General features: G+C 42.8%; 1 protein-coding gene across 6 annotated transcripts in view; it reads left to right on the top strand.

Annotated features, from left to right (window-relative positions):
• Ica1 (islet cell autoantigen 1) overlaps nt 1–26,779 on the top strand; it is a 147,778-nt gene that overhangs the window by 42,770 nt on the left and 78,229 nt on the right. For all 6 annotated transcript variants that reach the window (XM_052721877.1, XM_052721876.1, XM_052721875.1 and 3 more), the window contains exon 6: nt 371–569. In XM_052721877.1, the coding sequence (XP_052577837.1) occupies nt 371–569 (199 nt within the window). The remainder of the gene's footprint in view (nt 1–370; nt 570–26,779) is intronic.

Raw genomic sequence — 26,779 nt, 5'->3', positions numbered from 1 at the left:
ATAGGACCCAAACTTCAGGAAGAGAAGAGGCAGGGAGTAACCCGGGAATAGAAATAGGAATGGTCATGCCTTGACTGCCCTTCATTGACCTAAGATTGGTTTCAACTTCAAACAAACACTGTACAGGCCTGGGGCCACCCTGTAACACAAATGGAGGGCTTGCCAGCAGCCCAGTTCATTAAAAACTAAAGGATCAGAATGTGGGCAATCTCTGGATGATTCCCAAGTTCACATACATTTTAATTAATATCTGCCACGTCTTGATGAAGCCTCTGTGTTCTAGACAGTGTTCGAGACATGCAGAACATGTCAGGGATTGAAACTGCTGTTTTCCTTTGTTTCTTGATTGTAGCTTTGTCCTCTTGTACAGGTTGGCTTTGCGAAACCCTTTGTGTCGATTTCACCAAGAAGTGGAGACTTTTAGACATCGGGCCATCTCGGATACCTGGTTGACAGTGAACCGCATGGAGCAGTGCCGGACAGAATATAGAGGGGCGTTATTATGGATGAAGGACGTGTCTCAGGAACTTGATCCAGACCTCTACAAGCAAATGGAGAAGTTCAGGAAGGTAGGAAGTTTCTGAGGGTTGTCAAAAGGGGGCACCTGCTAGAAGGCAACCAAGTGTGATTTGAATCCCCCTGGTAAGGAAGACATAACTCAAACACACCAAGGATGCAATTAATCATTGCTGACAGTTTTTTAATGTGACAGAATACCAATTAATGTGATATATAATTCTCTAAGGAGAAGAGAAGAGACAGCTGGAAATTGCTGGGATTTAGTAGCTGGTTTTAATTGAAGTCAGATTTTCATATAATGTGCACTTTTTATAAGGTTGTCACTTGCAAATGCCTCTTCATGCATAACTAAAAATCCAGGGTAGATCACACAAATCTAGAAGGTGAGAACAGACTGTTTGGCAAGTCCTTTTAATTGCTAATTCAGTTAAAATTAGTAAAATAATAACAATCCTTTTGTGATGTCTCCAGAGACACTGGGATCTAGTTGTATGATTAGCTAGAATGGCATTGACCTTACCTGCTGTCGACCTCTTCAGAAATTTCTCTGAGAAAAGTAAGAGCTGAAGAGATGAATATTCTCTTAAATTTCCCTGGGAGAATTGGTAAGCAACTGAGAAACAGTCTTCAGTTCCTTTTTTTAAAAAACCACATTGTGTTAGTGTAGCCATTTGGAGCCTTTTGTCACACAGGAATACATCCTACCACTGGGTGGCAGTCATACACTGAGTATTTAATGAACATGTGGAATGATTTTGTTGTGTACAGTGTTGGTAGTTCTTTGTTTGGGCAACTGGGTGTGTTTTAGGGTGTGAAAGAAAAAAAAATCAGCCAAATCTTAGGCTTGACATAATATTGTGTCAACTTTCTTAGTCATTTCAACTGATCCATTTGTAATTAGAAATATTGCTTAAAAGGCTTAGATTCCTTTTGAGGGATGTCACTTTGGAATGATGAGTCTGGAACCTTGGCTGGTATGCAGGAGGTTAAGAAGTGTGGGAACAGAGGGATGGAAAGAGCTTCTCGTGCTCAAGATAGTGGTCACCGTTTCTTGACCTAGATATCAGAGCAACATAAATTCCTCTCAAAGTGAAATTTTCTCTTGGTTTTGTAATTCAGACTCCCTCTCTTTCTGGTCTTTTGCATGTCAGCATCTGCCTTCTCAGGAAGGCAGGCCACTGTGCCCAGACAAAGGTGGGACTACAAAGTTTTCCACAGATGATGTCGATGGAGTGGAACTCGTCTGAAAGAGGAAAATCGGGCTTCGTGGTAGTAAAGAAATGCAATGTTTATGGTTTGGCAACTAGATGCTGATGAGCCCAGGCTGGTTTGCAAGTTTTCTGACTTTGTAATTAGGCCAGTCATTTCTTTTGTCATTAATATTTTATTTGGGGGTTGAGGAGAATGGGGTGGATGGGTGTTATAGAAAAGGAAGAATGAGAGAAAAACAAAGCTGTCTCCAGGGCCCAGTGGTGACACTTTATTTATTGTCCCCGTAAAGCTTGCTGTAATCAACACACACTTTGTCTTTTGTGGATGAAAATGATACCCATGGCAGGTAACTAACCTAAGGTTCAGACAAGGAACTAGAAGGCTGAGTCCTTGAAAATATGTGGTTTCCCCACCAGGAGACAAAGAAAAGAAAGTTAATATACCTGAACGCAGCCAAGGCACTTTCATAGTGCTCCCTTGCCTGGGAGCTGTTCATTCAGGACACAGTTGCTGGGTGCCTCCAGTGTGCCAGATAATACAAGTAAACAGTTCCTCTGGACGGCAGAAGACGTTTATGTGGATTTGTGTTTATTTGGTTTGTTTGGTAGGGAGTGGTTGCTAGCTGTAGAAGGGCGAAACAAAAACCAAATCCTTCGTCATTTGGTTTGAACGTTTCCCATCGCTTAATGTCATCAATCTCTTGATTCTGGAAAGTATGGGTGGTTTGGTTTTTTCTTAATCCTTTGCTGCGCAGTAGTTGCTGAAACTGTGCCTTTCTCCCTAATCCTGTGTGTGCTGGATTCAATTTAATAGCTGGATGCGGTGGACTTGGACTTGGGGAAAAGAATATTTTTTGAGAAAGACTATCTTCAAGAGTGTATTTAATTAGACTGGACCTCCATGAGGACAGGGGACTACATTAGTTCTCTCCAGAGCCTAACTCCAGGGCCATTGCCTGGCCCTGGATATCACTTATATGTCACGTGGCAGTATTCCAGGCATAGTCCCAGGTGCTCACTCAGCATTCCCACTGCATGTCAGTGACCTCCAGTGCTTTGGAAATTGATAGATGTGATGGTTCAGGTAAGAAGTAGCAGGACCGACGTGTGGCTTGCTGCCGTCTTTGGGGGACACTCTAAAGTATAAAGTTTTCTATTCTGTACAGGGTTTGCAAATTAACTCTACTTAAGCTTTAGATTCTTGGTCCCAGTGGGATTCCACCTTAAACAGAGTCTCTGTTTATCTCTCAGGTACCTAAGTCCTTGGGGACAGGGTCCCAGATGTGCTCAAAGTGTGTCCTCCAGGTCCTAGCTCCTCGGTGCTATCTCCTCTCCACATTTCAGCTGATAAAGCCTGGACTTGAAGTTCGGTTGAATTCACATATTCTGGAGGAGAAAAAGTTGTCATCTTTACCTCATGGTTATGGCCCCCTATTTGGAATTTTTAGAATGCATTCGTTGATTTATTTGCTCATTCAGCAAATGATACTGAAGCCCAGTGACATGCCAGCAGCACAGAGGAATATAGCATAGCACTAAGCCCTGTCTCATGCAATCCGTCAGGCATAAAACAAGTAAATGCAATGCAATGTGTTGCATGGTTGTCTCAGATGGAATGATGCTCAAAAAAACAAAACAAAACTAGCCTGGGAATCCCAGATGAAGTAGCACCCCCCACCCACAACAGAGGACAGAATGAACAGTATAATGGTTCATGCTGTCGACTTGACATCTAGAATTGCCTGGGAGCTCGGTCTCTGGACATGCCTGTGAGGGATTATCCTAATTACATTAATTGATGTGGGAAGACCCATTTTAACTGTAGACAGTACCATTTCATGGGTTGAGTCCTGGAGAAAATGAGAGTTGAGTACATACATGAATCCATTGTTCTCTTCTGACTGTGAAGGTGATATATCCAGCTGTTTCAAACTCCTCCTGGATTTTCTGCTATGATAGACTGTGCCCTGAACAATAAGCTAAAACAAACCCTTACCCCGTTAGGTTGGTTTTGTCAGAGTGTATTGTCACAGCAACAGTTAAAACAAAAAAACCAGGACAAATAGGAAGGACCTAGACGGAGGGAGTGGGGAAGAACAGAGCAGAGTTTCTAGCCGAGGAGTCAACTTGGACAAAGGCCCAAGGTGGATGCAACATGGCATCTAGAAACAGGCCCAAGTGAGGTGAGCTGTAGAGACAGAGGTGCCTAAGCAGTGGGGCAGGAGGGGGAGCAGGACTAGCAAAGAAGGGACATCTATTAGGGGGCAGTGACGAGTGTTGAGAAGGAGATGGGAGGAGCAAAATTTGTGTCCCAGCAGCTCAGTCAGATTTCCTGACAGAACAGGGAGTGCAGAAGTGCAAAGCAGATGAAACATGGCATGACTCGGTCACAGAGGGATATAGACCAGAGAGAAACACACTGTTCTGACCTCTGGCAGACTCCATAGAGTCTTTAATTACAAAGCTGTTTATTATTTTTAGAAATAAGCAGAATAAACATAAATAAATGCCAAATTGGAAGTGAATTTTCACCTCCAACCAAGACTTTTTCTTTCTTTCAGCATTTCCCAAATGTCAGGAAACTTTTCAAACAGTGGAGCCATTTTGCGCAAGACAGACATGATGAATGAAAATTTAAAATTAAGCCGAGCAAATGATCTGGCACCCTTTGAAGCACAGAGGCTACAGACAGCTCTGTGCATCAACATTGGGAGTCTTAAGTGTTTGTGTGGGGAGCTAAAGAGAGGAAATCTTGATCCTAGCCTTCTGGAAGAACCCTGCTAGTCATCTGCTCCTTGTCAAAATGACTGGGAAGAAGGAGATACCTGGAGAGTGAGGCCACATGGAGCCTCTCTCAGGCTGAAGTGTAGGAGCTGATGGGTGGATTTGCATGGGTGGGGCTGATTGTCTGTGTGTAGTTGGAGGCTCCTTCTGACAGCATGATTCACCCTGGTACCACGAGGTATTTTATGAGCAAAGTTAATGTGTAATATATGTGCCCTTTGAAGGCAGAATAAAAGGGTATAATTTAAAAATAGAAGTCAGCTTCTCTAGCAGATGACATCAGCTGAAGCTGCAAGCCCCAGTAGAGCCTCTGAAGCCTGTGCCCTTGAGAGCTCCTGTGGTCAATTAAGTGTCTTGTTTTTCTTGAAAGTCAGAAATGGGATGGAGGGTAATTATTCTAAATGGAATAAAAGCTGTGTTGGGTGTAAGGAAATAGTTCTGAACCCTCTAAAGAGATAGTATAGAAATGTATACATAGCATTTGTAGGACTCAGCCTTTATAGACAAGGGTACGGGAACCAGTGTTTTAACCAGAGCCATATACTAAATAGTTTAATGAAATCCTGCAACATTTTCTAGAGTTTCATCACAGTAATTCAAACGGATATCTAAAAGGCATTTTAGGAACTATAAGTGATGGACACTGGGATTCATAGGCCTGTCTGTCTCTGCTAGAAATACCACGAGGTTGTAGAGCCCAGTTAATCCACTAGTCATATTATCAAAGGACTTATTACAGTAAGGCTTATTAACAAACATTGGCAGTTTAACTAGGTAGAACCTTACTAGAGCATCAGTCAGTGGTGACCTTGTGTCCTAGTGGTGAAGGTTTGCGTCTAAGAGATTGGTCAACGATTAATAAATAGCAATATTGATAATAGATGGTGTTTTTCCCCTGTGAACAAAGACTTGGGTTAATTAATTTGACAGTTTTATTAATTACTGCTGAAATCATTGGTTCTTGTCAAAGGTCAGGCTCCTTTAGCAATTGAGGGCTTGTCCTAGGGGAGTTGAAGCCTCTTAGTATTACAGGATTGTCACCGCTCCTTCTCCCCCGCGCCCTGTGATAGAGACCTTCAGTTTTCACCTTGCATTTCTGCTCTGGATTAAATCGGTTCCTGCTTCAATTCAGTGCCTGACTAGGTCTGGGACCCACCAACAAGCTAGCTTGAGTGAATAGGTAATATTTTGTTTGGTCTGTACAGTAGGCCAATGTTCAGTATCTAACAGAACTTTAACCCTCCTGGGCTTTCTACCTTATATATTATACCTTAGTTCCGGTATAAAAAGAGAAAGGGGCTGGCTCCATTGTCTCTCCCAGCTCTGCTCATTCTAGAGTTCTGTATGTGGGTTGAGCCCTTTTATGAGGTGAGGTGAAAATTCCCTTTATAAAGTTAATACTCGTTTAAATGTATCTGTTTCATAGTTCTTCCTGTTCATTGGTTGCTTTTCGGTATGCGCCTGTGTTTGTTTTGCTTTGGACATTTAACTAGTTCACTTGTTAGTTGTGGGCCCCAAGCATTTTGAATCTTGCTGCCAAAATGCCACAGGAAGAGCCTGCATTTTCACATGGCACAACTTGGAAGGGAACTAATAATTATAGCCTTGCTCCCAGCTCTGACGTTCATGAGATGAGGCCTTTGGGCCTTGGTGTGTCTTTTATTAATTTTTTTTTTCCTCCCACTGAACTTGGTAAATACCAAATATCTGCTTGAGGGCTCCGCTAAGACTATTTAGACTAACACCCGAGAAGAGATAACTCTGGCAGAGCTGGAGGCTGCTCCACTGCCACTGCTTCTGACTAAAACTGGGGAGCAAGACGGAGCCCCGGCCCCGAGTCAAGCTCCACTCCTCTCCCAGCACTGCCTGCACCATCTGGGGACACTTCGGTCCACGTCTGATTTTGCGTCCACTAGATGCAATCACCAGGCTTCCTCCCTCTGTAACATCATTTTTCTCGAGTTCATTAAGCTCTAAACTCTGTAATCCCATCTGTGCAGAAGTGTAGCCACTGGGAGGGGTGGGCACTTAACTTCTGTAGTGTATCCGCCTTGACCTCAAGGACGTTCTCATCCTGCTGTGTCCAATTGCCTCTGTTTAATCTTGGATGCTAGAAAAATCAGAATATCTCACTCCTAATTCTTGATCATCAGAGTCTTTGGTGTACTCATCACATACAGATATTGATTTTTTTCCAAGGGTCAGCAACTTGTAACCACAGCCCAGCCACTTATTGTTAAGGTAACACTGGGAGGCGGTGGAGCAGGGAGGGGGGGCGGTTATTGTTGATACATACCTGTGCTCCATGTAGTCCTCATTGTCCACAGCTGATTTCCAATACCATGGCAGAGTGGAGTAACCACAACACAGACTGAAGGCCTGCAAAGCCAGTGACACTCACCCCCTGCTCCTTTAGAGCTCTTGGCAGATGTTTTACAGCCATGCTGAGTGCATGCCAAGACTAAGAACTTGGTTATGTTAGCTTTTTAATTGTGGTAAAGACACATACATTTTCGCGTCTTACCCAGGTCTCTTTGAGCGTTATTCCTTTGGGCAGATACCATTGCTGACTCATACGGAAGTGCTAGTTTCAGCTTCCTTGGGGGGCCTCCTGTGCCATTCATGGTCAGAAGTTTGGCATTAGGAAGTTGGCTTGCTTTCCGTTGTCTCTTGTACAATATTTAAGTGTCCTTAAAACAATAGTTTGTACAAATGCAGAGGTGTTACATGTGATGCTTTATAGCAGTGCAGCCTTTACCCCTAAGTTCCTAATTCCATCAATGGCTGTTCTGTGTTTGAGGAAAACATTAGAGCAGGAGAATAGGTAGGACCAGGGAGATGCTGCTAAGTAGCATCCAACTCCTAGTTCAGACCCTACTCCATTGTTTTTCTTTTCATTTTTTTTTTTTTTGAGTAATATTTTAACTGACATGTATTCATTGTCTATGGCACTGAATTTTATAAGGGCATTTTAATATACAGTGTGCTTTGAGTATCTCTGCCCCAAGCTCCTCCCCTTCCCTCCCCCTCTCACCTCCCATTGGTCCCCTTTGGAACCCTGTACAATTTCCCTGCTACTTTTGTGACACATCATGTACATCCACAGTTGTTTGTATCTATACAAAATGTAGGATCTAAAAACGAGAGAAAACATGTTTACCTTTCTGATGCTGTGTGATTCATTTTTTTCTTTTATAGTCTACATATAACCAAAATCGATGACACAGGTCCATTTCTGTGTTGGGGACCTTAAGGACACTGAAGCATGCAGAGAAAGCTGAAACTGTGTGGGAAATAAAAACAGCTCAAGAACAAAAGAAGGAAAAACACAAAAATATGCAATTAAAGTTTTAATTAAACGTGCCCACATATACTGTATGCTTATCTCCTCTAAGCCGATGCTTAGAGATTATGTCTCGCCAGGTGAAGGTAGTGCACACCTTTGATCCCAGCACTTGGGATCACAGAGGCAGGCAGATCTCTGTGAGTTTGAGGCCAGTCTGGTCTACGAGTTTCAGGACAGCTAGGACTGTTACACAGAGAAACCCTGTCTTGAAAACTTAAAAAATAAATAAATAAATAAATAAATAAATAAATAAATAAAAAGAAAGAAATCATGCCTCAATCACTGAAATTACTAAGAAGTTTTTCTCCAAGTGCAGACACAGCAACACCATATGTCTTCTACAACATTCCAGGAAAGAAACTCTGCCCTGGATGGCGGAAGCAGAAGGGCAGCTCCAAACCTCATTCTTTCATTTCACCCAATCTTCATGAAATTGCCTACTATGTAACATGATTTCAGGGAAGGGAGACAAGGATAGTGCCGTGAGAAATGTGGTGGAAAGAAAACAGAATGAATGTCTTGTTGGATAGGTCTGCCTAGAGATGTAGATTGTGTGGGAATGTAAACTGGGAAACGGTGGTCATTCATATTACTTAGTTCTTTGGCTGAAAAATGCCAGTCTTTGTCATCATATGATAGAGACAATACACTGGGCTTAGCTTTTTATTTAGCAAACATACAGTGCGATCTTTGTGCTTGGCACTATTTCAAGCTATTTGCTCATATAAACGTACTTAATCCTGCTAATAAACAAATCAAAAGGATATAGATATTATCAACATTTCACAAATGAGGAAACAAGCACATAGGAAGGAACCTAGTTAAGGCTACCCGGCTCACCTCAGAACCTAGGCACCCTGACCACACTCTGTCCGACTTGCACAGCATCCCTCTCATGATGCTTCATGTTTCCATGGGTGTTCCCTTCACTTTGGAAGTAATCCAGATGTCACCCCATTTTATAGACATAGAAATGCCTAGGCTTCTGGGGTTAAGAACCCGACTATGGTCCCAAACAGTGTTTAGTATCTTCATTTATAGAACATAATAACAAATAGAAGTCCAGGGGTACCATGGGTCCTTAGCCACAAGCCAGAAGGCTCATTCCCTCAGGACAGAATGCTGAGCAAAATACTGAGCTCACTAGCCATGCTAAGCACCCCCTTGCAGCCTGTGGCTCCCCACACAGGATGACAGGATCCCAGGGAGTGATTTACAGAAGGCACTTAGTACACTGCAGTGGAAATGCTTTGTACACAATAACTATTTTGATAGTCACTGTGTTTATAACTGCCTCTCCAAGAGAAAATGTTGACATCCAGTGAAGCATGTTAAATAAACCTCCTATGTAGGAAGGGGTCTGGCTAGAAGGGGCCACAGCCTTGGCTTGTCCCCTCAGCATGTACTAGAAGATCACTGCTTCTTATTATAGGCTGTCTGACGAACTTGTCAGATAAGAGTTTCTAGGTATGGCATATCACCCCTGCGCCTTCTTCCAACATAAGGTACAAGGGATTCTTGAAGTGCCTACCCCAAAGTTCTCTTCCTGCCTGTCCCCTCACTGCCTCGAGCTGCTGGTGTTCTTGGTCCATTTCATGTAAAAATTGTCCTTTGCTGTAGTGTGAACCGCAACCCATCTTTGTGTTCTGGGGACTGTTTATTCGTCTTTGCTATAATCTACTTTCAAGTGAATGAAGTCTTTGTGGAAAAAGTGGCAGTTGTGTATAATTCTGCATTTATAAATGGACAGGCTAAGAACTTGAACAATAGTGTCTATGCCTTTCTTCCTTGATATACCTTCACAACTTTTATATTATTTCTGCTTTGAGTTAGATTTCTTGGCAAGAGGAATTTAAATTTAAGCAAACAAATGTTCACGGTGTATTTACATCTCTAAAAGTTTTAGGATATTTTTGTACAAATGGAGTAAACATATTTACACACATCCCCAAAATAACAAGGCCGTTTAAGTACATTTCCGTCACATCCTGTTCTGTTTCCCGGGCGGGAGGTTCATTTTCAGCGGCTGGCAGCGATTAGTCACTTGCCACATGCAGGAGGTCTCCAGCCCCTAATTATTCTACAGCCAAAGGATCTGTCGACTCGGTTCCCTCCTCACAGCCTCGCTGACGTTGCTTGAGCTGAGTCCTCCTCAGCATGGAGATCTGCAATGGACTCCCACCCTCAACAGAAACGATAGTCCTGATGCTGCACCATAAAGCTGAATGTGTCATGTTACTGCGTAAAAATTTCCTCTGCCTCCCACTCAGCCTTCTTGCAAGTCCAGACTCTACAGTATGCGCTAACTTAACACCCCTTTCCCAGCTTTCCTCTGGAACAACGCTCCTGCCCCAGCCTTGCTTACCTGCACATGATAGGTGTACATGAAATATGAAGCCTTGCTTGAAGGCTTCCCCAAAGTCTTGAGTACCCTGCCTGATACAGCCCTTTCTTTGCCCCCCAGAGACCACCCCCCCATTCTTCTCTTGTGCCTATGGAATTCTAATACATCATTTAAAGCCACAGTACCCTAAGGAGCCTTTGTTGACTTTATGGTGTTCCCATTGTACACGGCATGGCCTGTTGCATCCACTGGGTATTTATCAAATGAGTGGGTTGGTAAATGCATAGGTTTAAGTTTCCTTGAAGACAGAAGGAGGAGACTGCACATCTTATAACCCCAATTGTGTAATAAGCAAATGCAACATGTTTCTGATATTTGCTTTACTGAATGAAGATTATCTCTACTATTGAGTAAAAATGAAACGATAATATACAACCAAGGAGTCATTTACTGGAGCAATCTGGAAAGTGTCTATACATAGCAACTCACAAAAATTCCATTATCTAAGTTCTATAAGAACATTTTGGTAGGGATTGAAAAATAAGTATATTTTATAAAACTCAAAGAGCCAACATATTAAATATTTAAATAGATTTTTTTAAGGTAAAGGCCAGCTTCCTTATGGAGAAGAATGGCATCTGCACATAGAATATTTGTCTAATTGAGGGAAAAGCTTGCTTAACTCTCAAGTTTCAGAGTAAACTCTGGACAAAAGTGAATTAAGTGTGTGCTTGTCTGTGAAGATAGTTTTCATTTCACCAAATCATCTGGCTTTTCTTCCTAAGACTTCTGTGTATTAGGTAACATCTCAAGCCTAGAGTTTCATAGATGACAATATGCAAACCTACAGACTGTACCCAGTTGGAAAAATCAGATCTTAGGTAAAAATGTGTCATTTATTGATCCCACTTCATAAAAAGGTCATCTCTCAGCCCATCAGCAGCTGGAAGGTTTGGGAGGAATTCATTATTTCTGTGTTTCCATCACATTGTGCTTTTGGCTACAGGATCGGGGATGTCTGGTGCTCATGACAGCTACCCCCAACCACAGTCTGTTCCATTGGCCTGTGTCTCTCTTGGACGCTCCTGAAGGAGGTGTCATCTTAGATTACAGATCACTGGAAAATCACTGTGTTCCAGCAGTGTGATTTTCTGGTTACCGTCTTTGGCCTGCCTAGTTCGTCTCCACGTCCGTCATAGCTATACATCCCACCACATCGCCCTCTTGGTTACTAGCTCAGATGTCAGCTTGTCCTTTCATTTTCCATGATGAATTAGTTACAATTTTTACCATCTTCTAGCATTCAGTATAAATGAAGACAGTTGCATCCGAATATGTTAACTTAGCATTTTTATTTTGAAACTGTTATGTGTTAGGGGTCTATCACCTACTATTTAACTTTTATTTTTTTAATGATGATTTAATTTGATAGATGAAATAGAATGTGGGTTTTATTTAATTTCAAACAGAAACAGTAAATCTACTATGCCCTCAACACCAATAGCTTTACAGAACTATAAGCTGCTTTTATTCAAGTCAAAAAGAATTTTCTCTGAATACATTCCTCACAGAACTTGCAGTGACAGTAGAAATAATGGTTTAATGTATGTAGGTTGTCACTCCCAAGTCCAGCTGGGTTTACAAATGACTACTGAGAGTCACTATTCCAGAAAGATCTACAGCACAATTGCTATTTAAAAACAAACAACAACAACAAAAACCCACTCTTCTCTCCTCTCCGTTAGTTTGTCATAGAGGAGTGATAAACAGTTTTAAATGGTACTTCTTTTAAATGATTGAATTATTATTTGCTAATTCCCAGCAAAGCCTTCCCAGTGAGATTTCTGCAGGAAGCGCCGACCCTGAAATGGAGTTATGGAGGTTTTGCAGTTTTCTTTGTCTACCAGTAACATTTGGATCCCTGTGTGTCTGAAGTCCTGTCTACACACTCTCCTTTAATCTGTCAAAAGAACAACTGAACAGAAAACTGGTATTTTTCTTCCAGTAGACTGGGATTTCTTTTAGAAGATGCTGTATGATTGCTTGATCCTTAAAGAATTAACATAATCTACGTCTAACAGGGAGATGAGAGGGTGGGGGCCAGACTACCCATTAATGTCCTCATTGGTGCCTTTGAGCATAAGCTTTTTAGAAGTTCCACGTAAAATGAAAATGATCACAACTGTAAAGTTCTGCTTCATCTTCAGCAGTTAGCCCAGACCTGATCATAAAACCAAGATGAATGAAAGTGACTGAGAGGAGTCCCCAGATCCAAATAGACTGATGCTATGTGGTCTGGAGCAACTCTAAATGAAGCAAGCCCCCAGAACCCTTCATTATAACTCAGAAATAAAATTACCATGTTCAGTAATTGAGCTATGTTGTTGCCATCCTGTGAAATATGACTTTAGGGACTGGTAACACTTCACAGTTGATTGACTCTATATTCAACCACCACTCTGTCTCTCCATCCATCTTTTAAAATTCTCACCCCAGCTGTGATTGTGAGACAACCATTGTTGTTTAGACACTGACTCCTGACCGTGTGCTGGTGTCTGCTGACATTGAAATAAGGCATATTTCTCAAGAGCAATGAATTACACCAACAGATTTAAGAATTCTTTTTATTGAAAATATAATATTTTAATACAGTATATGGTCTCCCCTCCCTCAACTTCTCCCAAATACCCTCCACCTCTCCACCTACCTAAATCCACATCCCCTTTCTCTCTCTCTCGCTAGGATACAAACAGGCATCTAAATATTAATAATAATAATTAGATACAATAGGAACAAACCAGAGTAGGACAAAACAAACAAACAGAAGAAAAAGAACCAAATAAAAAGACCAAGAGACACACACATTCACACACACAGAAATTCCATAAAAATGCAAAACCAGAAAGTGAAATATAAACACAAAAGACTGGTAAGGGGGAAAATAAGTCCCGACACAGCATTATGGGACAAAGAACCTCCAAACACGTCACTGAGTTTGGTTTGTGTTGGCCATCCACTCCTGGGCATGGGGCATGGCCTCAAGAGTGGTTTGTATACCCAGCTTGACCTTGTTGGAGAAAACCAACTATTTGTGAGCGGCTATCAGTTGGAGCTAGCTTTGGATTAGGGGTGTGGGCCCATGTCCAGTTCCCCTCTCAGTGTAAGGATCCCACTGGGCCCAGACCTGTAAAGGCCCTGTGCATGCTGCCACAGTATCTATGAGTTCTCATGCACATCGATCCTGCTCTGTTTAGAAGGCCAAGTTTCTTTGGTGTCCTCCGTCCCCACTGGTTCTTAAAATCTTTCTGCTTCCTCTACTGCAGGGTTCCCTGAGCCTTGAGGGGAGGGAATAGATGGAGACATCCAATTTAGAACTGAGTATTCCAAGTTCTATTATTCCCTGCATACTGTCCAGTTGTAAGTCTTTGTAAGTCTCTGTATTAGTTCCCATCTATTGTAGGAGGAGGCTTCTCTCATGATGACTGAGTGAGACACAGATCTATGGATAGAGCAGATTATTGTTAGGAGTCATTATATTGCTTTAGCAGTACAGTAGTATTTTGTTTTGGTTTTCCTCTAGGTCCCTGGCTTATCTAGTCTCAGGTTCTTGGCCACCTGAGCAGTATCGGGAATGGGCTCTATTTCATACACTAGGCCTTGAATCCAATCAGGTACTGGTTGCTTGGTTACTCCCACAAGCTTCGTGCCACTGTTGTACCAGCACATCCTGCATGCAGGTCACCATTGTAGGGGGCACGGTGTTCGCCTTTCTCCTTGGGGAGCATGCAGAGCACCTTCTAGTACTGTGAACACTATACAGTAGGGGGACAGGTTCCAGGCAGGCACCGGCTCGGCTTTTCCATGTTCATTGAGTTGTATAGGTGTTGTTTGCAGTAATAGGGGCTTATCATCAGTTTGTGGAGAGCAAGCAGTAGCCTTGGTAATAGTCTGGGGAATTTGGAGGTCCCTATGAGGCCCCTTGGGCCAACAACTTGATTAGATGTAAGCCATTTCCAGAATTGGAGGCTTCATTTGGATGGATCACCCTAGGAAAAGGAAATAAAGTCGTTATGGATGAATGGGGGAGGGGAGGACTGGAACAGGAGGATCAAGAGGGAGGAAGAATGGAGAGAGGAGGAAGGAAAGGAATATGGGGAGGGGCGGCTAAAACAAAGGGCCATTAGAGGGCTATGAGCATATGTATCATATCTACCTATACAGTAGAAGCTCCCTAAAATAATGGAGGTGATCTAAATGGAACCGCCAAGTAACAGGAGAGATAGAGCCCCAGCTGGACATCTCTAGTCTCCAAATGCTTTGTTCTTTTAAATAATTTTTGTCTTGGACTCTTAAGGTGGAGCACTATCATACTTGAAAGCAAGAACAGTTCATGAATGCTTATTCATTCGTTGAGAGAGATCCAGACCAAGAATCCTGGAAAAAAATTACATATACAAGTAGGAAAAAACATAGGTGATATGCTTATAGGTTGATGGGCGTGAAACAATGAAGGTAATTCTCCAATAGGGAAACTGAAGAGAAGCCAGCAGAGGGAAATACATTGTACGCCAATGTTTAAATAGTGGATGTTTTTATTCAAAGTCCTGTCCCATTTCATTTTCTCCGTCGTAAGTGCAGGAGGGACAGATACAGGAATAGCTCACAGCCCTGATGCTTCCAGGGCTGGAATCAGGTTGAGGGATGATATAAGAGGAGCAGAAACAAAAACAAGGCTGAGGTGAGGGTTCCCAATATGCCTTTTAACTTTTTGTGCCATGTGTTACCCATTAAAGTAATTTATATGAGAAATAATGAGAATTAATAAGATTAGAGTAAAGAACAGATAAGATTTGGTAAAGGAGAGAATAACAGGAACTCACTTAAGTTGGCAAAATTGAAAATTGTTTATTTTGTTTGGTTATTAATAACGATAAGGGAAGAGAGAAGGCAGGCTGTGGGGGCAGGCAGAGAACCTGAGTTGTAGGGTGATGTCATGTGGACAGCTGGATGAAGGAGCTGGAGGATGAGGTCATTTTTGAAAGCCATCAGCAGGGAGAGCCATGTGAGGAGGTTAAGTCACTTGGGAAGGAAAGGATCAAAAAAAGCAGTGCCTGCGGGGAACTCTCTGGAACTGGCAAAGATGGTGGGAACAGGGCTGCTGAAAGGCTCCTCTGTTCCAGGGGGACCTCAACAAGCGGATTTATGCTTGTTCTGAAAGGGGGGAAAGGTGAGAAAGTAAAAAGAGGATGTTCCCCACATCGCCCCCATTTTATCATAGAATGAACATGTTCTGTGTTGTGTACCAGTGAAGATGTAGAGAGAGCCTTGCCCAGGAAAGAACTGAAGTGGGGGGGGGTGGGGGGGAGGAACAGCTGTGCAGTGCAGGGATCTCAGTCTCCCAGCAGCTTCCCACAGTCTGTCCTATAGGATCTCTCTCTACGTGTGTGTGTGTGTGTGTGTGTGTGTGTGTGTGTGTGTGTGTGTGTGTGTGTGTGTGTGTTCACGTCTGTTCATATGGAGGCTCATGGTTAATGTTGGTTGTCTTTCTCCATCACTCACCACCTTACATATTGAAGCCAAGTCTTTCTCTGGATGCCACCTCAGCAGTTGGCTATTCTGCGCTGGGGAGTCCCTGTCTGTGCCTCCTCCTCCAGCTCCTACAAGGGGGATTGCCAGTGGGCCACCACAACCACCCAACTTTGATGTGGGTTCTTGAGATCTGAACTCCGGTTTGCATGCTGACACACTTGCCTGGCTGGGCCAGCTCCTCAGCTTCTACCCTACTCTCTAACTCCAGCAGTTCTCTCTTTTCCTTTTCATTGGTAGGCTTCCAGGTCTTATATCCTAAACCCTGAGTATTTGTACACCTGTGGGCCCTAATTTGTCATTAACATTTTTTTGAGAAGCAGTGTCAGCTGCCACGGATCCAGCCACCTCTCTTTAGCCTCACAGTGTTACTTATCGCTAGGTTAAAGTTTGACTCTCATAAATTTCTCTTCATTAAGAGAAATTGAAATATATGTGGATTCCAAACAGGCATCTTTCTGCATGCGTGTTCTAGGCATGAATCCATCTGACAGTGTGTACATGTCAGCATAAGGCCTAAGAGAAGGCATAAGGACCCGCCTCCTCACCCCAAGGGTTTCCTCAGACGGTAAAGAAGACTTAGGTTTCACTAGAATTTTATCATGGTTGCCACAAATCAAGTTTTTGAGAGGAAGGCACTAAGAGCATCTTTAATTTTAAAGGTTTTCATGTCTTCTTCATCCAGGCTATGCATGGCTGCATCCTGAACCACCTTCTCCGGGTCCTGCCAGGAAAAGCCAATGATTCGTAAATTGAAGCTATGTCAACTAAAGCTTTTATTGGTGCTTATTATCCAGGGGCCCGTCTGCTTTTAATTCTCTGAAGAAAGAACTAACTTGGCTCTTTTTCTCCTTTCTTTTTTAAAAGCAAGTCTTCTCTTCAAAAATAAAAGGGGACAGCTAACAGTTGTGAAGCCAGGCAACGGGTAGACTTCCTAGGCTAGACTCCTTCTTCTTTGTGCCCAGTGTGTTATTAGATTTTAGGTTCAACATCTTGGATTCTTTATGGATTTATAACTTGTCCCTCCCTCTTTGCCCTCTGTTCTTTAATTTCAACAAGGAAATCATGTAAGTAAAGCTGGCATTCAGAAATTTATGTGAGACAAGTGTTTTGAAAATAAAGTGAAGATCTGATATACCTTTTCACATCTTTCAATCTTGAAAATAAGAATAACATTTTAAAAGAATGTTAAACACGGGTTGTTCATTTTATAATCTAAAGAAGCATCTTTTTCATAGCACAAAAGCACAGCAGATATTTAAACTCCACAATGAATAATATGATAGGTTTATGTAAGATAATTAACATACTTGAATTTTTTCCCAGGCTAGGGTTTTTCTTAGCACTCTGCCTTATAGATAGATGTAGCAGCCATTTAAATATGTACATAATACGGAATATTTCTAGCTAAATATTTGTAAAATGCTCTTGAATTTAGCACACTGTTTCATATTCATTACTCCATCAAGGCTGCATAGAAGTTAAGTGAGGATGTGGTTTTTCTGTTTCCTAGGCAAGAATGTTGGGGCCACAGGAGGCTGACTTGTCCTCAGCCACACAGCCACACTAGATTTCCAGCCCAGGTGTTCAGCTCCAAAGCCAGTTTTCCTCCTACCCTTTTCTCCCCAATTTCTTCACGATCCAAAGAATGGGTATGTGTGTGCAGTAGTAGTAGTTCACCGTGGAAGACAACACTCCTAAGGTAGAGGACACTTTGCTTTGTATTAGAGTAACAGCCATGCCTTCCAATGCATTCTGTGTTCTCTGAACTCAGTGTCACAGACCCCAAGAGCTGGTTCTAACAGCAGCCTTGAGGGGTCTTAAGGATATTTTTCCTCATGAAGACATATATCAGTCTCTCAATCTTCTGAACATCTAGTTACATGTCTGTATTGAGCATGTAGCATTTCTCTTCCACCTGGTGACTACACTTTTGAGGTGAAATGACTTTTTAGAGCATAGATTCCTTAGAGTCAGGTGTCTGGATCCTGCAAAAGAGCTTTAAGCTTGATGCCCCAAATCTGGAAGGAGGTCAGAGACATAAGATGGAAATGTAGGTATTACCAAGACAAGCTGCTCAGCCTCAGATCCTGTGTACACTGGCTTGTGATAGACCCAAGGCCAAACTTCTTCTGAAAAGATTTAACTAGTAAATTCACAGGTCCCACAGCATGTAGTCACATAAAGAGCAGCTGCTGCCTGTGGCCACCTCACTATCAACTGACCCTTTGTTAAAACCTCTCTGGCCTGCTGAGTTTAACAGTCCCCTGAGAAGCAGGTTGGAAATGGAGACTCCTGAGTCTCACTTAATGATTCTGATTCAAGAGGCTTGGGCTGGAACCCAGGGATATGATTTGTAAGAAGGTCCAGGAAAATTCCCTTGTTGGCTCCATCCATTACACGTTGAAAACAACTTTTCCCAGGGAAACATTATGAAACAGCTAATGGCTGATCCAACAAAAGGTGATACTCCACTCACAAGACAACCATGTAATAAGACAAGCATCTGCCTTATTCTTGTTAAGTAAACATGTCTTACACCAAGGTGGGGGAGAATCGGCTAAATGACTTGACTTCTTCGATGTAGAAGGATGTCACTGGTGTTCTGTCTAGTGCTCACCACTACCTTAGCCCCAGAGCCTGGAGAGTTGTATACTAACTACACACACTCAAATATTGTGTGTTAATAGTATTAACCATGTTAAATGAATCTTTCTTCTTTTAACTAGTTTTCCCCAAACTCATGTTCACCACATTGTCTCAAAGAACTACAAGAACTAGAACAAAGCCTTGGGTCAGTTAATATCTAGAATCCTCAGAAACAGACAACTCCGGGAATTCATAGTCATCACTGGGCATTTCCCAGGAGCAATATGGCATGGAAGTGTCCTGCTATGCATGTCAGAAGTGCCTGCTGGGTTGCAGTATCCCATCCCCTGGGATCTCTTCTCCATCAGTGAGGTTTGTTGGTTAGTCCTCACAGGACCAGATCCCCAGAGACACAGCAGGGTTCGCCACCAAGTTTGATAGATATGGCTGTCGTCTGCATCCAGCATGATTCATAAGAAATACCATCCTAGCTTTGAGGTGACTTCTGTACCAGTTTTAGAAACAAGATCTTTACTAATATGAGAAGGAGTACAAGATGGTCTAAAATCAGCAATTCTCAGGGTGGTGGCACACAACTTTAATCCCAGCAACTGGGAGGCAAAGACAGGTGGATCTCTGAGTTCAAGGCCAGCCTGGTCTATAGAGTGAGTTTCAGGGCCACCAGGGCTACATAGAGGAAACCCTATCTCAAAAACAACAACAACAATAAAGAAGAAGGAGAAGAAGGAGGAGGAGGAGGAGGAGGAGGAGGAGGAGGAGGAGGAGGAGAAGAAGATGAAAGAAAGTCTCATTTATTTCTAGCATGACGTTTGCATGCTTATGGGACTACATGAGAACCTATGAAATCATAAATGAAAAAAGTCAGGAATGCAGTTCCTCAAATTTTTTAAAAATATCCAACCATTCTTAAACAGGGCAAAAGAAACTTTGTTGTCGAATGTAATAGTAGAAATTTTAACAAAATTAGCAAACACACTATTAAAAGTTTCTTGCATGCCAACTACAGTTCTAAGCATTTTCTATGAACTGTTTACTAACATTTTCCAAGGCAGGGAGCACAAGTTCCTCTTCCCGGGGAAGGTTTCGAAGCTTATGGAGATTAGTTGTCTAGGTGTAACACTGCTCAAATGTGGGAGGGCCAGGTGGGAATGGCTCTAAATTTACTGACATCCCATGGTCACACACGTCTTATTTCCTGGAACTAAACACATTGTTTACAGGCGTGATGGATCCTTCTAGACATGATTCACTCGGGCTAAGCAGCTTCTCTTGTTTCAGTTTAAATGTTGAATCCCCTCAAAATTTGCCTTTGTATCAGCGTGGTTTAAATGGTGCCTTTGGGGTTGCTCTTCCAGAAATCTACCGTGTCCTTCTCCCGGAAGGTCAGTGGTATCACCATGTCTTAGAATATGCAAGTGTCCTTGAGGTTACTCTGCCTCTCCAAGCCCCTTACTTATCTTGCTCCTCTGAATGGCTACTCTACACTTGTGTGGTATTTCCTGCAGCCCATGGCTAAGGTGAAGCCAGTCTCTTTCTGCAACTCCAGCAATGTTATAGACACTTCAGCTACCTTCCATGATGAATCTCCTTAGCAACAACTTTCGTGGGTTTCAGTTTGGCCACCAGACCGGGGTGACTTCCAGGCGAGTACACTCTTAGCCTCGTCTCTGCATAGGACATCTGAGATCCTTTGGACTTATTTCTCTCTATTCTCCAAAATCAAAGAAATAATAGGGAGCTGGGTTTTGTTTTTCCTCACCCACTGCACTGTTTGGCTTCAGTTTAGCTGATTCTTTTGGAGCGGAAACAGACCTTCCTGGTACAGCCTCATGAATTCCCAGGCAGGCGTTCAGTAGAGCAGACCCACTTTGGGCCTTTGGTTTTCCCTTAGAGCTTTTCTTACATGGCACAAAGTTGAGCATTGTGTTTCCTTGCCCAATTCCCTGATGTCCGCAGTCCTAGAAGGAGGTTAGCAGACTTTTCCATTGCCTTCTCCTCTTACTAACCCATCACCACCACCATTGACACCATTGACACACCAACACAGCCAATGACTAAGTTTCCCAGGCTGGCCTTGAACTGACTCTGTAGCCTTGAACTTGCAATTGTCCCATATAAGCTCTCTGACTATCTGGAACTATGGACCTGTATAACCAGGTCTGGCTTGTTTATTTATTTTTGAGCAATGGTTCTATGCCAAGGCTGTGTTCAGCACAAGGCATGTGAGTGATCAATGCAAGGGTGGTGACTGTTAACATTTCCTGGGTGCTTACCATGGGCCAGATTCTGGGTGATGACATTTTGCATTTTTTTTTTCCTGGTCCTCCTGTGAACTAAAGAGTATTTATTCAAGCCCTATTTTACTTTACTCTTTTCAGTGAGACACATCTTGGCACTAGAGCGGGATGTTTTGGTGTGCCTCCTTTTAAAACATTAAGTCAAGAAGGAGAGCTAGTCCTGCCTCCTCTCTTCTGAACAGCGGAGGGTAGATAGAGTGGGGAGACTTGTCAAGGAGGGGAGACGGGGAGACCAGGTCACTTCAGAGGAGTCCTGAGCAGCTCTGGCGCGTGGGAAGCAGTCGACTCTTAACTCTACGCTCTTACTGCCAGGGGATTGAGTGCTACAGAGTGAGCAGTGTTAGCACATAGACAGCCATCTTTTTACCTTTGCTCTGGGCATTTGGTTCCTTGGCATGGAGACCTTCCCTGGGAAGATGCTCCAAACAGGCATGGGCCATCCAGACACATGCACACCTACTTGTAGTGCAGTGAGGTGTACCCCAAGTCCCCAGCTGGAGAAGAGAGGACTAGTCCTCAGTCTCTCACTGTTCAGCTGAGGTGGCTGAATTTCCTTCCTCCTCCTCTTTCTCATGCTGACTAGGCAGGAATTCCTCAAAAGCTGCTTGATGAATCAATCACCATCAGGTCCTGTGATCTTCAGTCTCATAGTCCATGAACCACCCAATCAACTCTCAGACACACTTCCAGTGTTGACCCTTCAGTTTCCCCCTTACTGGATCCTCACTCAAAGCATTTGAGAACTTGCAGGACTCATCCCAGTCTCCTCCTCATCTGCATTCCAGATAACTCCACCATAGTCTCAACTCTGGACAACCTGAGACAACTTTTTCTTTTTGTTATTGTTGTTTGCAACTTCAGAGGTTTTAATGGATGGTTCACCTGGCCACTAGTTCGAACTCGAAACCTGAACTTGATGCACACCTCATCTTCATCTTTCTCCAGTCAGCTGTCCTCGACTACTGAGCTTGCCTTCACAATCCCCCTGACATTGACCCTTCCCTCCTGTTTCTCAATGCACCCACCAGCTTTGCTTGTAATCACTAGGGATTGAAAGACTTGTAGCCGGCATTTTTTTTTCTCTTCTTGCCCCTTTCACCTCTTCATAACCATTTCTCATTCTCTCCTTTCTCTTACTCTTCCCCCTCTTCCTTCTCTCTCTAATCCCTTCTCCTTTCTCATGCATATTAATCTTCATACACTTAATAGTAACGTTGCTGTACCATGTCTCCTCTGAAGGATCTCTATGTCTGTGAGTCCTCCCCGCAAACCCACTACTCTGTAGCCTAGACAACCTTTATCACTATGCTGCCCACACTCTCCCAGTAAAACTGGAACGGCTGGCTTCTGTAATCAGATAGGTTGCAGCACTGTTTAGTCATAGCAATCTTGAAGAAATCAACTGTCAATGTGGAAAGAGTCTAGGGGAGCTGGAAGAATCCTGTCTTCTGTTACATTATAAGCATGTAAGTCGGCCGAGACAGAAGTTCATTTGAAAGTTTTACATGTAAGCACCCATGCCTGGTCCTGTGTCCCCCTCAATGGGAGTTTGTCCACGTGGTAGTTTCATTTCTACTGAAAGGTCTAGAAGGCCATTAATTAACCCAAAGGTATCCACCTAATTTGAAGCATACTTCAGTAATGAAGTGTGCATGCTTGCTGCAAGGCCAGCGTCTAGTACACTCTGTGAGGAATTTGAACTAAATGGACTGCACCTTGTGACTCTGCTCTCTTGCTTTTTTTATGTTGTTGTGGTTTGTTCTCTATTTCAGTCAGAAATGTGTTCCTTTTTCATTTATTCTGTCAAGCATTCTTACATTGTACAAGAGTTGAGAAGACCTTGTCTTCTAGAGAATGCTTATCTTTAAAAGCATGTTCTTGATTGTCATCATCTAGTGAGCCAGGTCAGCAAGGCCTGCTCTGTTCTTTGCACATCGTCTGCTATCTCTACTCAAGATGGAGTGTTTCCTTGAAACAGTGATGAGAAGTGGGTTCCTCTTAGTCTCCTAGAAGATGTTCCCAGGGAGTCAGAGTGACCCTTTGCTGAGCAGCAACTGAAGAAGTCGTGCAGTAGTGAGGGGATCATCGATCTAAGAAGGGACCAGGCTTTCACGAGGAGATGTTTTAAGACTCATCATAGCATGAGAGGCATGTATGCCCCCCGTCTCTATAAGAAGCTTTGTGATTTGGACCATTTTGATTTGATTCTGGAGCAAACAGTTATATTTCTGCGGAGAATATTGACCTTGGGATAAACTGACTGTCTATGTCATGGGCAGCTCACGGCTTGTTTCTATTCCTTGGCCTTTTTCTGGTGGTTTACATGATCATCTTTTGAGTCAACCTCTTATGCTGGATGCTGTGGGATAAAATAATAGGGCAGAATATAAGACAGTGCCCTCTTCAGTTATCTGGTTTCATTTGGGAAATAAGACATAGACAGAAGGAGGGAGGAGAATGGAGAAAGGGATGAGAAGAAGGAGAAAAGGGATAGATAGAGGAGAGAGAGAGAATTCTTGGTGAATATGAGAAGACATACACAGTTCCATGAACACTGGGGAGATTTTGGTACTTTAATAACTAAGCACATTTCCATTAAAATTAAAATTCTCAAGCCAGATAGATAAGAGAAAGATTCCCAAGTCATTCATCTTCTGTTCTTTAGAGTGCAATCTTGAGCGCCTTGAGAAATGTGGTAGACGAAAGGCAGAGCCCCCCAGAGTTTAGCTGGTCCATGCTCACCCTGGGGAGCCTAAGAGTCATTGAGATAGCTCCACATCCATTGACTGACTCCAGATCCGGTGTCCCTATCAGCTTGTGAATGACTCAAAGGTTGTGCCACTGCTCCTGTCAGCAAGATTGGGAAACAGAAGAGCTGGACTAGTAAGGCTCTGCTTATTTTTAGAGACGATAGCAAGGAAAAGCAAGTATCACACGCTCATTAGCTTAAAGGGGAAAACTGGCAGTATTGCCAAGCTTAGAGGAAGGGGTGGGGTGTGTGTGCGTGCGTGTGTGTGTGTGTGTGTGTGTGTGTGTGTGTGTGTGTGTGAGAGAGAGAGAGAGAGAGAGAGAGAGAGAGAGAGAGAGAGAGAGAGAGAGAGAGAGAGAGAGAGAGAGAGAGAGGGAGGGAGTGAGTTAGGGTGGGAATGAAGAACATGTATATGTGCTCATGCAGACACACAGGCACATGTGTGTTCAGAACCAATACCTTAGCTGCATCTTGCATTCTTCTTGCCTATCTGCCAAAGCCTGCACAGCTGGGTTCTGGAAATCTGACTGGTAGCAAAGAGAGATTAAGAAAGGCAGACACAGTAACTAAAGATGCGATCTGGCGGGCTGTGTGCTATGAACAGCCCAGATACTCAGTACATTTATTATACATAGCATGAAGGAGGAAGTGGATTGACTAATCTCAGTGTGCCAAGTGGGGTATCTCTGTAGGACAACTATCTGGATGGGAGCATGATCACACAGCCATTCAGAAGGAATCTTGGCACTTCTTGCATGTACTGTTTTTAGCTAAAAGTCAATCATTCCTCAATGTCTGTACGCTGACTAGGGAGAAGCCTTGCCATTCCTGAGTTTGAGGCACTGGTGTCTTTGACATGACCATGCTCATGTCAACAGTACACATTCAGTTGGGATTTCATCCACTCTCCAAACCTGGCTATAGGATTAACTCTCAGTTGGGAGCCAGGAACCACCCAGCTCTGTACTTCCACAGGACACTCTAGTTTAGCAGTCCTCACAAATTCACACTTCTGTGTTCCACAGCATTTTGTCCAGTTCATACATCTCCATTGTTCCAAATAATCCTTTGTCTTTCCTCTGTGCTCAGCCTTCAATGCTTTGGAAGCAATTTCATGAAATTCTTTCTCCAAATGTACCAAGTTTCTCCTAGTGAGTACATAATGGTATTAGGCAAGGGTAGGGTCACTAATGTTGAGGAGCACCCCATTTAATACATTTAGCCATAAAAGTGACCAAATCATTGATTAATGCAAAGTGAAGCATTCCTCCAACTTTCCCCCAGATATCTCACATCTCATCACCTGATACTATTTTGACTTAACACTATTCTCAACAATGGTTTTGGGTCCCTTGTAATAGTGTCTCAGAGAGAGCATTGCTTCAGCTCGCTGGTGCTATTAGAGCTGAGCATTCATTCACTCAGCCAGTGTTTTGAGGCCCTGCTATGTGCTCAGCCTCAGGACACAGTACTGAACAAAACCGATAGGATCTCTGCCCCATGGACCTAATAGGGTTTTAGATGTGTGATAAAAGATTCATAAGAGAATATGTAGAGGTAGCTTGTGTCACCATGGCACACTATGAGAGTGTGTAATGGGGCCCGCCATAAGGCAGAAAGCTGAAAGTAGGCTTCTCTGTGTGGGTCACTATTGTAAAGTATGAGGGACAGCTTGGCCACAGCCAGGAATATCAGTGTGAGAGTGAGTGCTATATAGACACAGAGCAGCTCTTTATCCTCACTGAAACTACACCCTAGGAAACACCATGGTTCCTTGCTTTCTCATACTTTCGTCATCTTAGAAACCACCAGATTTGCAGACTTTGACCTTCTAAATAGTTTCTCGATCAGTGTTTTCTGTAAGTGTCTGTGCAGGCCTTACAGTTTGCCTGGACCACGAGTCTCTACCTGGATTCCTACTTTGTCTGCCTTCTGTATAGCCCCCTGTGATCAAAATGAAACCTGAATCCAACCACATCACATCTCTACAAAGTACCTGCCGAAGCCACAAGATCAAGTACAAGCTGCTGTGGTTTTTGTCTCATCCACATCTCTAGACATGTACCTCACACACCACTTCCAGCCTTATATTTTATTTTGCAGAAATATCAAGCTGCTCAAAACAATGAGCCTTAGACATGTTGCTTGTCACCAGTCAATACCCTGTGTGTGTTGGCAGACACTCCTTTATCAAGGGCCAGTTTAAGCCCACACATGTGTCTTCAGCCTTATAATATGCAGTTTATGTTTTCATTATTACACTTGTTTTGCGATCTATATTTCTCTCACAAATACAGGTTAGTAAATACCAAAAATAAAACGATAGCAGTGTAAAATTGGAGACAAAAATATTGGTGAATTAACTCAGAATTAGTAGCTTTACTAACGTAAACAGTGCAGCACTTTTCTAAGGAAAAACCCTAGAAAGTGTGGAAGTATGGCAAGCTGGACTTCAACTGATTTAGGATATTGTCTAAGATGAATCCTTGTTGCGTGGGATAGAAACTGTTGTTAGTTTATTGTCTAAAATGAAACACTGCCAAGTTGTGGGAAGAGCTGTTGTTCTCTTTAAGGACATTTCCATAAAATGTTCAGTAACATGTAGTGAATTAACTACAGGTCTTTGTTTTTTTTTTTTCGGAAGAACAAGGCAAAATGATGCTCTCATATGAAGGAATTGATTGGCCTTCATTTGAGAGACTAAAGTGAATGAGTTAGAAACCTCAGTAAATGTCTGTTCTGCTTAACAAACAAATTAAAAACAAACGGAAGAGGTGGCACTCTGCCAAGAGCCAGCTCCTGTCTCTGATCAGGAAAGGGACTAGGCTTACTTAAGAAGACAGACAGTGGTGGAAATGCCTTTGCTGTTTTGAGTTCATCCCTTCCCAACACCTTTTGGAGAGCATGGTTTAACATATTAACATTAGTTCAGCTACTAATATGGTCTATCCTTTTGCACAATTGAAAATAGTAAGATATTTCAGTAGACTATAAAATTAATTTTATTACAAAGCCTAATATAATAAAAGACCTGCTTAGAATGTGTTTGTTTCAGTCTTCCAAGTGGACAGTCTTCCAGCTTTTAAATGCCTGTCAGTTGGCTAGAGCACTCAGAGCGACCTCAGTCACATCTCCTGTGGCACTGTTTTCATCTGCTCGTATAAATATCTGCAGCCACCTGGTTAAGTTATCATTGTGTGGACTCTTCTAGGAAGACAAGAAAACAAGCCTTCTCACCCCTGATAGGGCGCCATGGACAGACCAAAGTATGATTTCACCAAAGTCCATCTTGGTGAACTGATGAGTTCATTGTGCTTACTTGAGCTGGGTGGG

This window comes from Peromyscus californicus, unplaced genomic scaffold, assembly GCF_007827085.1.
Source record: "Peromyscus californicus insignis strain IS unplaced genomic scaffold, ASM782708v3 Scaffold_6__1_contigs__length_162567912, whole genome shotgun sequence".
Classification (NCBI taxonomy): domain Eukaryota; kingdom Metazoa; phylum Chordata; class Mammalia; order Rodentia; family Cricetidae; genus Peromyscus; species Peromyscus californicus.
This window is presented reverse-complemented; position numbering and strand designations above follow the sequence as displayed.